The sequence below is a fragment of the Siphateles boraxobius genome, unplaced genomic scaffold (assembly GCF_051911475.1).
Source record: "Siphateles boraxobius isolate OS27281-9 unplaced genomic scaffold, OSU_SipBor_1 41, whole genome shotgun sequence".
Lineage (NCBI taxonomy): Eukaryota > Metazoa > Chordata > Actinopteri > Cypriniformes > Leuciscidae > Siphateles > Siphateles boraxobius.
The window spans coordinates 11,095,437-11,107,968 of record NW_027509042.1 but is presented as its reverse complement, the minus strand read 5'-3'; the positions used below and the strand labels follow the sequence as shown (position 1 = coordinate 11,107,968).

General features: G+C 40.5%; 1 protein-coding gene across 5 annotated transcripts in view; it reads right to left on the bottom strand.

The window, feature by feature from the left end:
* Positions 1-3,383: 3,383 nt before the first annotated feature.
* The window catches only part of scn8ab (sodium channel, voltage gated, type VIII, alpha subunit b), a 59,908-nt gene continuing 50,759 nt past the window's right edge, over positions 3,384-12,532 (bottom strand). For all 5 annotated transcript variants that reach the window (XM_077198372.1, XM_077198369.1, XM_077198371.1 and 2 more), the window contains 5 exons: positions 11,360-11,413; positions 11,143-11,280; positions 9,776-9,880; positions 8,963-9,233; positions 3,384-8,865 (listed from right to left, as the gene is read on the bottom strand). In XM_077198372.1, coding sequence (XP_077054487.1) covers positions 7,709-8,865; positions 8,963-9,233; positions 9,776-9,880; positions 11,143-11,280; positions 11,360-11,413 — 1,725 coding nt within the window. In that variant the 3' untranslated portion in view covers positions 3,384-7,708. The remainder of the gene's footprint in view (positions 8,866-8,962; positions 9,234-9,775; positions 9,881-11,142; positions 11,281-11,359; positions 11,414-12,532) is intronic.

Here is a 12,532-nt window from a genome sequence, read left to right as displayed (position 1 = left end):
ACAGCCTTCAATTCATCATGATAAGAACACAGAAAGGGAACATACACAACCCCATCATGACACCGAAAACAGAAACCTTAGGAAGTGTTTGTCAGCCATCCTTACAAAGTCAATGCTGCGTGGATCCAGCAACACCATAGAACAGTGATTCCTGAACAGAGGATGTATGCATACCTTGAGGGCCCAGGAGGTACTTTTGGATTTTTTTTATACATAGGCTATATAATTTAACAGTTCGTTATGGTTCTCGATTTTGATTGGCTGAGAGCCTTTTCCAGCCATGCAATATATTCTACAAGTATCGCCACGGGAACCGTAACACCTTTGTATCACTCTGCTTGCAGCATTTCTTACGGAAAATGTCATGCGGACGAGCAAACCACCATAATTTTACAAATACTACTTTTGTTGTGTCTTTGAATAGTTTTTAGACAAGAATGTAGTTATTTAGACCTCAAATATGCAATTTATAGGTATATAAACATAGCACATATTTGACAATTTGTTAAGACGCTTTCCCAGATGCGAGGTCAAGGGCATCACCGGCCATTCAGAGCTCTACCCGCCGAGAACAGCTTTCTCTTGTCCAGTCCTTCGGGAATTTGCCACTGGCTCTTATGTAGATAGTGTTTTAACATGAAGTATAATTAATTTTGGGTATATCAAGCGGGTAATATTTGGTCTTATTAATCTATTAGCCTACTTGGTCCAAAGGCCAAAGATAATTTTCATAACATTAGCCTAACTGAAATCCTGTACTAGTGCTGCTTTTGTAGGCCTACTTTTGAATAAACTGTTTGCTTGTATTTATTTCATATTGTACGGACTTCTTATACTTTTATAATGGCTAATATTGTTTATTTAAATATTGTTTTTATATGAATGAAATGTATTTTATATAAATAACATGTCGTAATTTAGTATTGGGACTTTTATCAGTGAGTCAGGATCAAAGACTTTTATATTGAAAGAGACTGAAATAAGGTGAAGTGTGTAAACAAGATGCAACTTAAAAATGCGTTGACTAGCGCTGTCATGGGGAATCTCTTTAAAGGAGGGGTAAGCGATATTTGAAAAACGCTGTTTGGAAGTTAGTTGGACCGACACATGAACAAACAACAAACATGTGTAGCCAGTCAACATTAGGGGCCGTATTACGTTGGAGGAGAGAGAACGAGCAAGAGGGAGATTTAAAGAAAGACTACAGAAACAGAGATAAGACACAAAGAGAAAAGTTTAAGAAATCACTGGAAAATGAAGGGTTATAACTGGGCAAGAGCGTTAATATTAGAAAAGCTTTCCAGCTCTGGAGAGAGCTAAGCGATAAGGCCTGAAAACAGATGCGAAGGTTGTTTTGATTCCACTCCACACGTGAGTAACTGGGTTTGAGTGTCATTGTTTGTCTGGAGCTGCTGTGCAGTTGGCAACTAACAAACTCTTGTAAGTACTATTGTGTACTGTAGCTACTTTCTTTTGTCCTTCATCATCTGCGCTTTATTTTTCGTGAAGCATTATTTTTTGGTGCTTCTGCTATGATAAACAGACATTACATGTGCAACAGAGGCCAGCTAGTGAGAGTGTATAGAATGCAGTGTTTAGCTTCAAGACTGACTCGGAGCAGAGCGTTAGGATTGGATGCGGAGTTTTGGAGTCGGAATGAAGAGAGGGGTGTGCTTGTTTGGATTGAATTAAAATATCAACAATGTTCAACAGTGTTTTTGAAAAACCGCTTACCCTAACTTTAACAAAGATATCGCTTTCATCAGCGGACATTCAAACTAATTTTGTAATTATGAATATAAGATTGACCTGCGAATATCAGCTAGATGCAATAAACAACTCCGCGTTCTAGCTGCTATAGTTCTAAAGTGATGTTTTGGAATTAGTTATGGGGGCTTGGGCTCAACTGTTAAAGGTGTTGTATGTAGGCCTAATTTTTTTTACTGTACTAAAGCATAAAAATACCCCAATATGTTTGCAGATATTTAAGAAACACGCTAAGTTCACATACTTTCACTGAAAAACATACTATGACGCAAAAGTGTGTGAAATTCGATGTAGTATGCACTCCAGGCGGCTAGGTGGCAATGTGAAGCACTGCGACACAACAACACCAATATCTGAGAATATTTTGTACAACTGCTGAAAAGACTCTTGTACGTTTATCAGAGCTGCTATGGCAACTTGAAGGTCCGACGTATGGAAATAATCCGACATATTGGGGTTATTTTCCTGTAATGGCGCATGCCTGTGACGTAAACACGTACGCGACGAGAGCCACAGTGAGCAGATTTGCGTTTTTACTGTTTAGATGGGAACGTTGGATTGGTGGATCGTTTTTAAGATTTCCACTCTGGAGGGTGGTTTCACTTTTTTGCGTTTTTAAGCCTCCAAAACGCCGTCGCCGTGTAAACGAAAGGCACATCCGATAAAATATTTTTACGTTTTCACCCAGAATCGTTATCGTGTAAACAGGGCCTAAGGCCCCATCCACACTACTATGTTTTAGTTTAGAAACGCAGACCTTTTGCTACGTTTGCACCTCCCGTCCACACTAAGACGGCAAAAACGAAGACCTAAAACGGAGGACTTTAGAAACGATGACGCAGAGGCTCACGCTCGGCTCTCTGGGAGTCATCATACAACGGAAGAAAACATACAACAACAGCCTGGACTACCAGTTACGTTAGTGCAAGTAAATTCTGTATTTTACTGCCTACAAGCGCCGGAGGCAAGCTATTATTCGAGCGATCTGTGACAATTCCCGTGTGCAGCGGCGGTATCGACCGTACATGGAGCGTCGGTTTTGGGTTAAGCCGGGAAGAACCAGCGCATGGTGGGGTAATTTTATCAATGAAGTTGTGGTTCCTGAGGAATGGTGCGAAAACTTTCGAATGTCCAGATCGGCACTTATCAACCTCGGCGAAATCTGAGGAATAGTCAATCTGATTCCTGTTTACACCGGCACGCGCATGCTCAGTGTAGGTGAATGGTGACGTGATCCGCGTTTTCAGTCGTTTTAATGTGGACGGAGATCAATTCTATTCTAATACGCAGCTAAAACGCTGGTGTGGACGGAGATCGTATTCGTTTGAATTCTCCGTTTCTAAACTAAAACGCAGTAGTGTGGACGAGGCCTTAATCTAAGCCCTGTCTCTGAAACCAGGCCTCAGTTTATGAACGTGCAGTATAAATTTTATACAAACCTGAATACATAAATTCCAACCCCATGTTAAAGACTGAAACATAACCCAGGGTTTAGAAGGTTAAATATTTTAAATGTGAAAAGCCTTAGCGAGTGCTTTTTCACCCTCCTAAATTATATACTGTACACTCAACATCATTAACAGAAGAAAGAAAGAAAAAACACACGCACTCAGGCATAACTGGAAGGCTGCTTTATTGTTTGGAAAAGGTTTCGTGCTCAAATGAAGACAATCTTTCACTGATTCTCACTAAGTCAAGTGGTTGTGCAACACACCCTCTCCTCTCCAACATCAGTGGCAAGAGATAAGAACAACTTTATGAACCAAAAACCACTTGAATTATTTTCAGCAAATTAAGGAAATAGCATCTCAGTCATGCTACAAAATAATAGACAGAAATCAGTATTTATAGAAAAATAAAAAGAAGTGGCTGAAAATTAACATAAGCTGAGCACAGAAGGCAAACTGTTTCTCTTTCAACAGACTCAACCTTTAAGAGATTCATCGAGTGACCAACACACTCCATTTCCCACCCCATGCTATTTGACAATCTCTGATGATGAAGTCAGGCTGATGCCAGTTAAGTTTTCTTTTTTTCTTTTCTTTTTTCCTCTTTTTGTAGTTTTTTTTTTTTGTTGTATTTTGTAATTTTTTTTGTTCATTTTTATTATTTTTTTATTTTTTTGCTTTTTAATAGATGTCACAGACATTCTTTAGTTCAGTTCTTTCTCCCAGTGCTCATTTGAAACAAGCTCCACTTGTTTAGGAGAATTTTATGCAACATCATCTACATTTTTGACAAACAAAATTGGCAGCAAAAGGCACCTTAAACAAACATACAAAGACAAGAAAAGCATAATATAAAGCCTAACCAAACCTAAGACTGCAAATTGGATGGCTGTGTATCTAAGAGATGAAGAACAAGCTAAGCTTAAGTCAAGCTGCATCACACACATTTAAAGTGACCAAACGGTCACATACACACTTCATCCCCTCCAACCCCACCCCACACTCACGCACACACACATTCATACTCGCTTTCTCAGACTCGGACTGAAAGATCATGGCATTTGCTGATTAAGCCGGAAGATGAAAACAGGGTTTATGGGGTAAGAACATGTGGCGTCCAGTGCATATGTACTTAGTATGTAAGTTGGAGATGTTAGGATGTATTCACACAGGGTGTAAATTAATTGCTGGTAGTGCATTCCTCTCCCAAAAACGGGCGACATAAGCCATAGCGAGCAGCCAGTACATCATCGTGCATCGAAAGCTAGACCCGCGCACGCACACAGACATCACTCGCTCAAACCCAAACATCTCAAACACGCACACAAGCGCACACTGTGTGGGCCAGGTCAGAGTTTTGGTCGTTCACCGAATGTATTGCACGAAAGAAAGAAGAACGTGAGAAAATGTCGCCAGTAGTGCTTCCTCTCCACTCCAAGCAGAGGTCAACACAGAGGAGGACAGTGCTCTCATATCATATATACTTACATATGTATATGTGTGCATATATATACACATATGTACATATACATGTATACATAGATACATATGTTGTATAGCTCTATATATGTCTTGATTGATGTATAGATTTATATATACTTTTTGCATTTAACATATATTGGATTCCCCTCTTTAATGTGAAAATTGTGTCAAAAAATCTACACCTTCTAACAAATATGTCACAGTCTACCTAGTGAGACCAGGGCAATGAGTGAAGCCATTCTATCAAGGTTATAATCAATTTTCAGTATTAGATTAATAGCAGTAGTTTTTTTATAGTATTTCTGTATTTACAAAAAACTATGCATGCTGTTAAAATAAAATTATATATTACATTATTTATAGTCTCTTAAAAAGTTCATTCTTAACTTTTCAGCATTTTGTGCTGCTTACAACATAGCCTACACTGTACATTATATTTTTAACTGATTTTTCATTCATTTTTGTTTTTAAATGAGTTTATGATGTGTTATTTGCTCATTGTGTTGTTGTTTATACAGTTGAGCCTGCATGGCTGCATAAATGAGAATGGCTGAGCTTTGCTGAGCAGAGTTTTTGTTTGTTTGTTTGTTTGTTAGTTTGTTTGTTTTGGTTCAGGTCAACACCCTCGCATGCAGCAACTGGACCATCGACACCAGATGAAAGGTAAGGGAAAACCGCTGACATCACTAACAGAAACTGAAAATGTAGTTGCACGGATGTGTGGAGTTGCCCGGCTCACAGTAAGCTGCTGTGGGACCAGTGCCTAATGGTTATTTGGCATTAGTGTGGTGGTCTACTGATGAGAAACAAGGCTGACCAGGGGTCGAATAACTGCACATTTAAAACCAAGGCCCTCAGTATGTTCAGTCTGGAGCTCATCTCATCGTCAATGCCACAACAACACTTTTATTACGGCCTGAAATCTCTGAAGCTCGGCTCTGTATCAGATAGTCCTGCTCTTCTCTCTACATGAGAGTTCAATGTGGTGGGAGCGCTCCTGCTTTAGCTCCACTCCATATTAAAAACATTCTCGGGACCTACTGAAGGCCCTTATTGATCACATCACTGTCACATGATACATCTGTGTTGTATCCTGAGAAAAATGGGGAAAGTCTCCAGAAACTTCCAGACACAAATTGCACACACCGAATAATCAGACAAACATCTTTGGCTTTTCCTTAAACAGCTGTGACTGCCCAACCATCCAGCTGTCTCTCTCAAGTCCTGTCCTTTTGTCCTGGCTACAATCAAACCATTGCTGAGGATGTGATGGCTTTATACACGGATAACAATGTCTGGTTGATCCTCGAGGGACAATCCGTGACGAGACTAGACGTAGACACGCTGCAGAACTCTTTAAAGTAATATAGTATGTAAAAATCAAATGAAAAAGTATCATAATTCTATTTTCCCTAAAATAAAAAAACTGCCACTTTCTCAAAACAGTTATAGATCTTCTCATCTAACCCCTGATGAGGATTAAAAATGCCAACCAACTTGCTACACCCCTAATAATGCCCAAAACTTTGACCCCCATCCCACCCTCTTGCCCCTCCCTGGACCCACCTACCATATGACCCGCAGCGCGGGTAGTGCTGTAGGTGAGGTAAGCAATATTGCTGCATACAAATAAAATAAGAAGCTTTAGGAATTACAGTGTTATTTTTTGTATCATTTTCCTCCAGTCGCCATACACACACATTCCAACATTTAGTTTTCCCATTCATTATCTCCTGAGCAGCAAAAAAAAAAAGGGATGTCCCTTGTATCCTTCCTCTCCAATAATGTGCCACAATGCTAGTCTTTGTTTCAATGTACGTAAGCCACTGATTAGTCACAGGCATTTTGCACCATCTGAAGCCAATCCCAAATTCTGTCCTAATGTTTGATAATCTATTTCATAATGTTAAGTAGAGGAGAAGATGCAGTCTAGCATCTTAGGCCCAATTCCGGTTTCTCAGTATCAAATAAAATTTGATTTCTGGTCCTAAATTTAGCCAGTGGACAGCCTAAAACATCGTCAAGCCACTGTGGTGGTCTGTATTAGTGTTTTGTGGACTATGATTACTCATGCAAAATTTCTGATCAAAACATGCCATCATGCAAGTCATTTCTATGCATTGAACAAGCACAATAATTTATTATTCATTTGGAGATGTGTATTGGGGGCCCCTGGTTATTGCCCCCGGTCCTATCGGTGTGAAAGCCCATGTAGAAAAAGCCTTTTGATGCAGGTATAACAAAGTTATCATGACACAGTTACTGAGGGTGACATGGGCAAAATGTTAAATGTTAATTCATTTTTTTCCTCCCATTTCTCCTTTTTTGCCGCTCAAATAATGTAAAGACCATGTAAAATATATTCAACACTAACAAACGCAAAGAGACCGTTGGAATCAGCCAGACTCTTAGTTTTGTTCCACACTCATGTCTATCCTGCTCACTCTCACAGTAACGTTGAGTTCTTACACATGTGAAATGAAACGGTGCAGACTCCTTCGCAATCCATTTCGGGAAGCCGCTTCTTTCATGAATGAGTGTTTGTTATCTGCATGGAAAGTTCGCCGACGCAGTTCAGAAGCATGGGATTCGATCCTAGATTTCCTTGGATTATCACATTCCCGCTCGGTGAAGAGTTCCATACTGAAGCGCGATATAGCCCTCTAAAATACACTTGATCAAGTATCGGTCTTTTTAAGTTCGTATTTGATTCTGTTTAAATCAAGTCTTGATGCAACAGTGTCACACAGGAAGCTGATTATGTTTGGTTTAACTTGTAAAGAGTTTTTCAAGCTTTGAGGAACCCCAACACTTTTCTTTGCCTCGATTACCAGTGACGTTTTGTAAACAATTTTATGTCGTGTTACTTCGGCTTTGTTTTTTCCCCTTAAATGAAATTAATCTGTACATCTGTATAGTTTAATCAGGGTTTCCATTCGCTTGAAATGACAGTTTTTGTTATAGTATCGTCATGATCATTATCACTGTCCATGAGTTGTATCGCAGCAGTCTTAACACTTGGATTCCCTGACATCTTTTTGGTTTCGGCCTTTCTCCTTGCGGGCCTTGCCTTCGTTGTTGTCGTCCTGCTTCTCCTTCTCGGGCTTGGTTACACTGTCATAGGATGGCAGGGATGCAGTGGAAGGTGTGCCCTCTTTCTTTTCCTGATTGGCCCCTCCGTTCTCCAGTTTGTTGTTGGCAGGTCGGCGTTTGCAGATGAAGCCTCTGCGCGCCAGGTGGCCACGGTATGCCCTCTGGATCATGACAGCTGACACCTCCTCCTGCTTACGGCGCAGCGTGGTGGTGATGGGCTCGTACGACACCTTGGAAGGATTTGCCGCCACAAAGCGCTCCTCCATTTGCTGTCGCATCATATCCAGGTCGCCGCTGTCGCCTAGCACACGCTTAGTAAAGGCAAACAGAATGTCCAAGCAGTGAATGCGGTCGCCACTCACCATGGGCATGTCCATGGCGATCAGCTCGATGATGTTTGGCTTTGGCACACGGAGAGGATGTTCTAATGTATCCGCAAAGTCTGGCAGCTTGGCAAAGGTGATGAACTGCGAAGCGTCGGGGTCGAATTTCTCCCAGATTTCATAGAAGGACTCAAAGTCATCTTCGCACAGTGGATCAGCACTCTCCTCAGTGGCAACACTGAAGTTCTCCAAGATGATAGCGATGTACATGTTCACCACAATCAGGAAAGACACAATAATGTACATTACAAAGAAGAAGATTCCCACGGAGGGATTGCCACAGTTGCCCTTAACTGTGGTTCCTGGGTTCTCCTTGTTTGGGTCGCAATCAGGCGGATAGTTCAAGATAGGAGCCAAGAGGCCATCCCAACCAGCTGATGTGGTGATCATGAATAGACAGATCATGCTGTTGCCAAAGGTTTCAAAGTTATACATGTCATCAATTCCTACTTCTCGTTTCACGTAGGCAAAATTAGACATTCCAAAGATAGAAAAGATGAACATGACTAGGAAAAGCAACAGGCCGATGTTGAACAGTGCAGGAAGTGACATCATCAAAGCAAACAGTAATGTCCGAATGCCCTTAGCTCCTTTGATTAGACGGAGGATGCGGCCAATTCGAGCCAGACGGATTACCCTGAACAAAGTTGGTGACACAAAGTACTTCTCAATGATGTCTGCCAGGAACATACCTGAAAAATGAAGCAAAAGCAAATTACAAAATTGTCCATAGCTCAAAGAATGTGAAAGGATATGTCAAGAAAAATAACATTTGGAAACAGCACTCACCCACAATGGACAGAATGACGACAACACAGTCAAAGACGTTCCAACCATTGGTGAAATAGTAGTGTCTCAGAGCAAAGAGTTTCAGGACAAATTCACCAGTGAAGGCCACAATAAATATGAAGTTTACCCAGTACAAGATGTTCTCTGTCTCAGGGGACTGATCATCTGTTTCCACCATCATGGTTACCATGTTAAGACAGATGAGTATCATGATCGAAATGTCAAAGGCCTGCTGAGTGACAAAGTCAAAAACCATCCCTTGGACTGGGTTCTGTAAGAAAAGGAAAAGAAGAAATACAGAAGAAAGGAGGATTAGTACAGGGGACTAGGAATGTTGCTTAAAATTAAAATGAAGAAATCAGTTATCAATAACAAATGTAAATAAAAAAATTTAAACTGACAAAATAAAAAAACATTTTTTAATGTTAATCAAATTAATTAATGTTTAAAAATATATTTAAATATAACAAATTAAAGAATACATTGATAAAAATAATTGATGACAGACAAATACAAATTAAAACAAATGTAATACATTTTTAAAAGCAATGTTTAAATTGCATTTTTAAAAACATTAACATTGACATTTTTTTATGATCCTTTTGTCAAATGCTTTTTTATAGTCTGTCACAGGACAGTTCATGGGAGCAGCCAAAGAACTTGTATTTTTAAGTAGCACTGACATAGATAAAGTAAAGAACAGTGTTCTATCATTGAAAGGCAGTGGTTTAGGAATAAGTCAATTTTGAATTAACTATTATCACAATTTTTTGCTGCTAAGAAGATAGACATTTCCCAGGTCTAAATGCTTACCAGAGGTCTAGGGATAGGTTTCTGTGGCTTCTTTGATCCCAGTTTCTTCATGGCATTGTAGTATTTTTTCTGTTCTTCTGTCATGAAAATATCCTGACCTCCAAAGTATAGGGACAAAAGAAGACTGGTTACAACCTAATAATCTTGCTCAACCATATGTGCTCAAATGGGGTACATGTCCATACAGACCTACAGCATAACACACTAAGGCTATGTTTACATGGACACGATCTGAAGAGTGGCGTTGCGTTATCACTTTTTATTTTGCGTTTAGACGAACGTTATGGGGGGGGGGGGGGGTCTGCGTGCATATGGTTACGCAAAAGTGTGTGAAATTCGATGTAGTATGTACTCCGGGCGGCTCGGTGGCAATGTGAAGCACTGCCACACAACAACACCAAGTCCGTGCGCCTGCGTACAACCTTCCTTCTCTCCCTAGTAGCGCGAAATCAAAACATTGCGAAGCAAACAGCAAAAAAACCCTTGTACGTTTATCAGAGCTGCTAGGGCAACTTGAAGGTCCGACGTATGGAAATAATCCGACATGTTGGTTGCTATTTTCCTGTACTGGCGCATGCCTGTGACGTAAAGGCGTACGTGACGAGAGCCACCGTGAGCAGATTTGCGTTTTTACCCTGTAGACGGGAACGCGACGTTGGAGCGTTTTTAAGATTCCACTCTGGAGGGTGGTTTAACTTTTTTGCATTCTTAAGCCCCAATAACGCGGTTGCCGTATAAACGAAAGGCACATCTGATAAAATATTGTTACGTTTTCACCCGCGAGCGTTCTTGTGTAAACAGGGCCTAAGGGCCAGATTTAATAACAGTTTGTGCCAGTGCAAACCCTCTTTTGGCGTTAAAAAACAACTGTCAGGATTTACTAAAGACACGCAGTAAAAATTAGTGCTAAAAAGGCGTGAACAGGGTCAGTTTTGCAGCTGACCTTATAACATATGCATTTGTAGGAGTTTCCCTTTCAGACGCAGAGTAAGGTTTCCGCTAGTCAATTTACTGGTATTTGCACCATTATTTAACACCCAAAAAAGCATCAGATGCTAATTTGTGGTTCTCTTGGTAGACTGTGTTGGTCATTATGTAAATGACCCGGCTGTGTCTATGTTCTTTCATTTTAAACTTTAATAGAACTCTGCACCTCAATCTGCATTTTTTGGGGGGAAATTGGACTCCCATGCTAATTTGCACTGTTTAGTTTTCACCATTTAGCACTTAACTGAAAGCATGTCTTAGAAAAATATGGACAGAATAGGAGATGACATGGAATACAGAAAGAGCGAAAGTGCAAAGAATAGAGAAGATACTCAGGCAAAGTCAGCTTTGTAGAGGCGAAAAAGAGACTGAACACTTATCTTTTTCTTCTGTTGGTTAAAGTTGTCAATGATGACACCAATGAATAGATTTAGAGTGAAGAAGGAGCCGAAGATTATAAAGATGACAAAATAAATATACATGTAGATGTTGTCTTCATAGATGGGCTGGTCCTCAACCTGCAAGCAACAAAGGCAAAAAGTGACTCACTTGAACAAAGCCAGTAGTGTCAAACTATAAAGACAGTAGTGTCTGCACCTTTCTGGAATCCACAGCAGCATACATGATGTCCATCCAGCCTTTGAATGTGGCCTAGGTCATATGGAGAAAAAACAAACTCGAAGCCATGTACAGCAGCACGAATTAATGTTCTTTATGCTTGTTTTATGCTTATGAACTATGGGTTTATTTGGTTACTTGGGTTTATCCTCTTAAGAGTTTATGTACAGGGGTTGGACAATGAATCTGAAAACCATTTTTTTAGTATGGTGTGAGGCTAGGGTGACTTTGGGGGGTGGAATATGTAGTCATTGTTCGATGCCAAAATATTTTTGGGTACACAGTACCGCGACAAATCAATCACTCCTTTACGACTGGCTGCCTGCACATTCATTCAGTGAGCTCACGGCTGCTGCAACTTGCACTCTCTTCACGACTCAACCTCCACGGACAGTTTTTAATGTTTTATCAGACAATAACTACTCAAGATTTTGCTTAAGTATAATTTTCGTGACAATCAGGGCCAAATTCGCGATTCGGGACAACTGCTTAGATTTCGGGACTATCCTGAATTTTTCGGGACTTTTGGTCACCCTATGTGAGGCCTCCTTTTGTGGCCATACAGCATCAATTCATCTTGAGAATGACAAATGCAAGTCATCCACAGTGGCCAGAGGGATTTTGAGCCATTCCACTTCCAGAATAGTGGGTCACTATGTGATGCTGGCGGAGGAAAACCTTTTATGACATGGTCCTCCAAAATACCCCAAAGTGGCTCAAAAATGCGGTGCAGGCCATGGGAGATGTTCAACTTCACTTTCATGTTCATCAAACCATTCTGTCACAAGTCTTGCTGTGTGTATGGTGCATTATCATGCATGCTGATACATGGCACCTCCTTCCGGGTACAATGTTTGAAACATTAGGTGCACATAGTCCTCGAGAATGGTTCGGTAGTCCTTCGAAGTGACACCCCCATCAACCACAGAAGGAAATGCCATGATATTGCAGCCCAAACCATCACTGATCCTTAATCACTTCAATTAACTTAATTAACATCACTTAATTCTTCAGTTAGTTGGGCAGCTGTGGTTTTGTGTTTTGGATACAATCTGGGTTAGTACCTAAACATCCCTTTTAGACAGCTTCCTTTTGCGTCAACAGTTACTCCTGTTGGATGTGGTTTGTCCTTCGTGATGGTATGCTGACTGT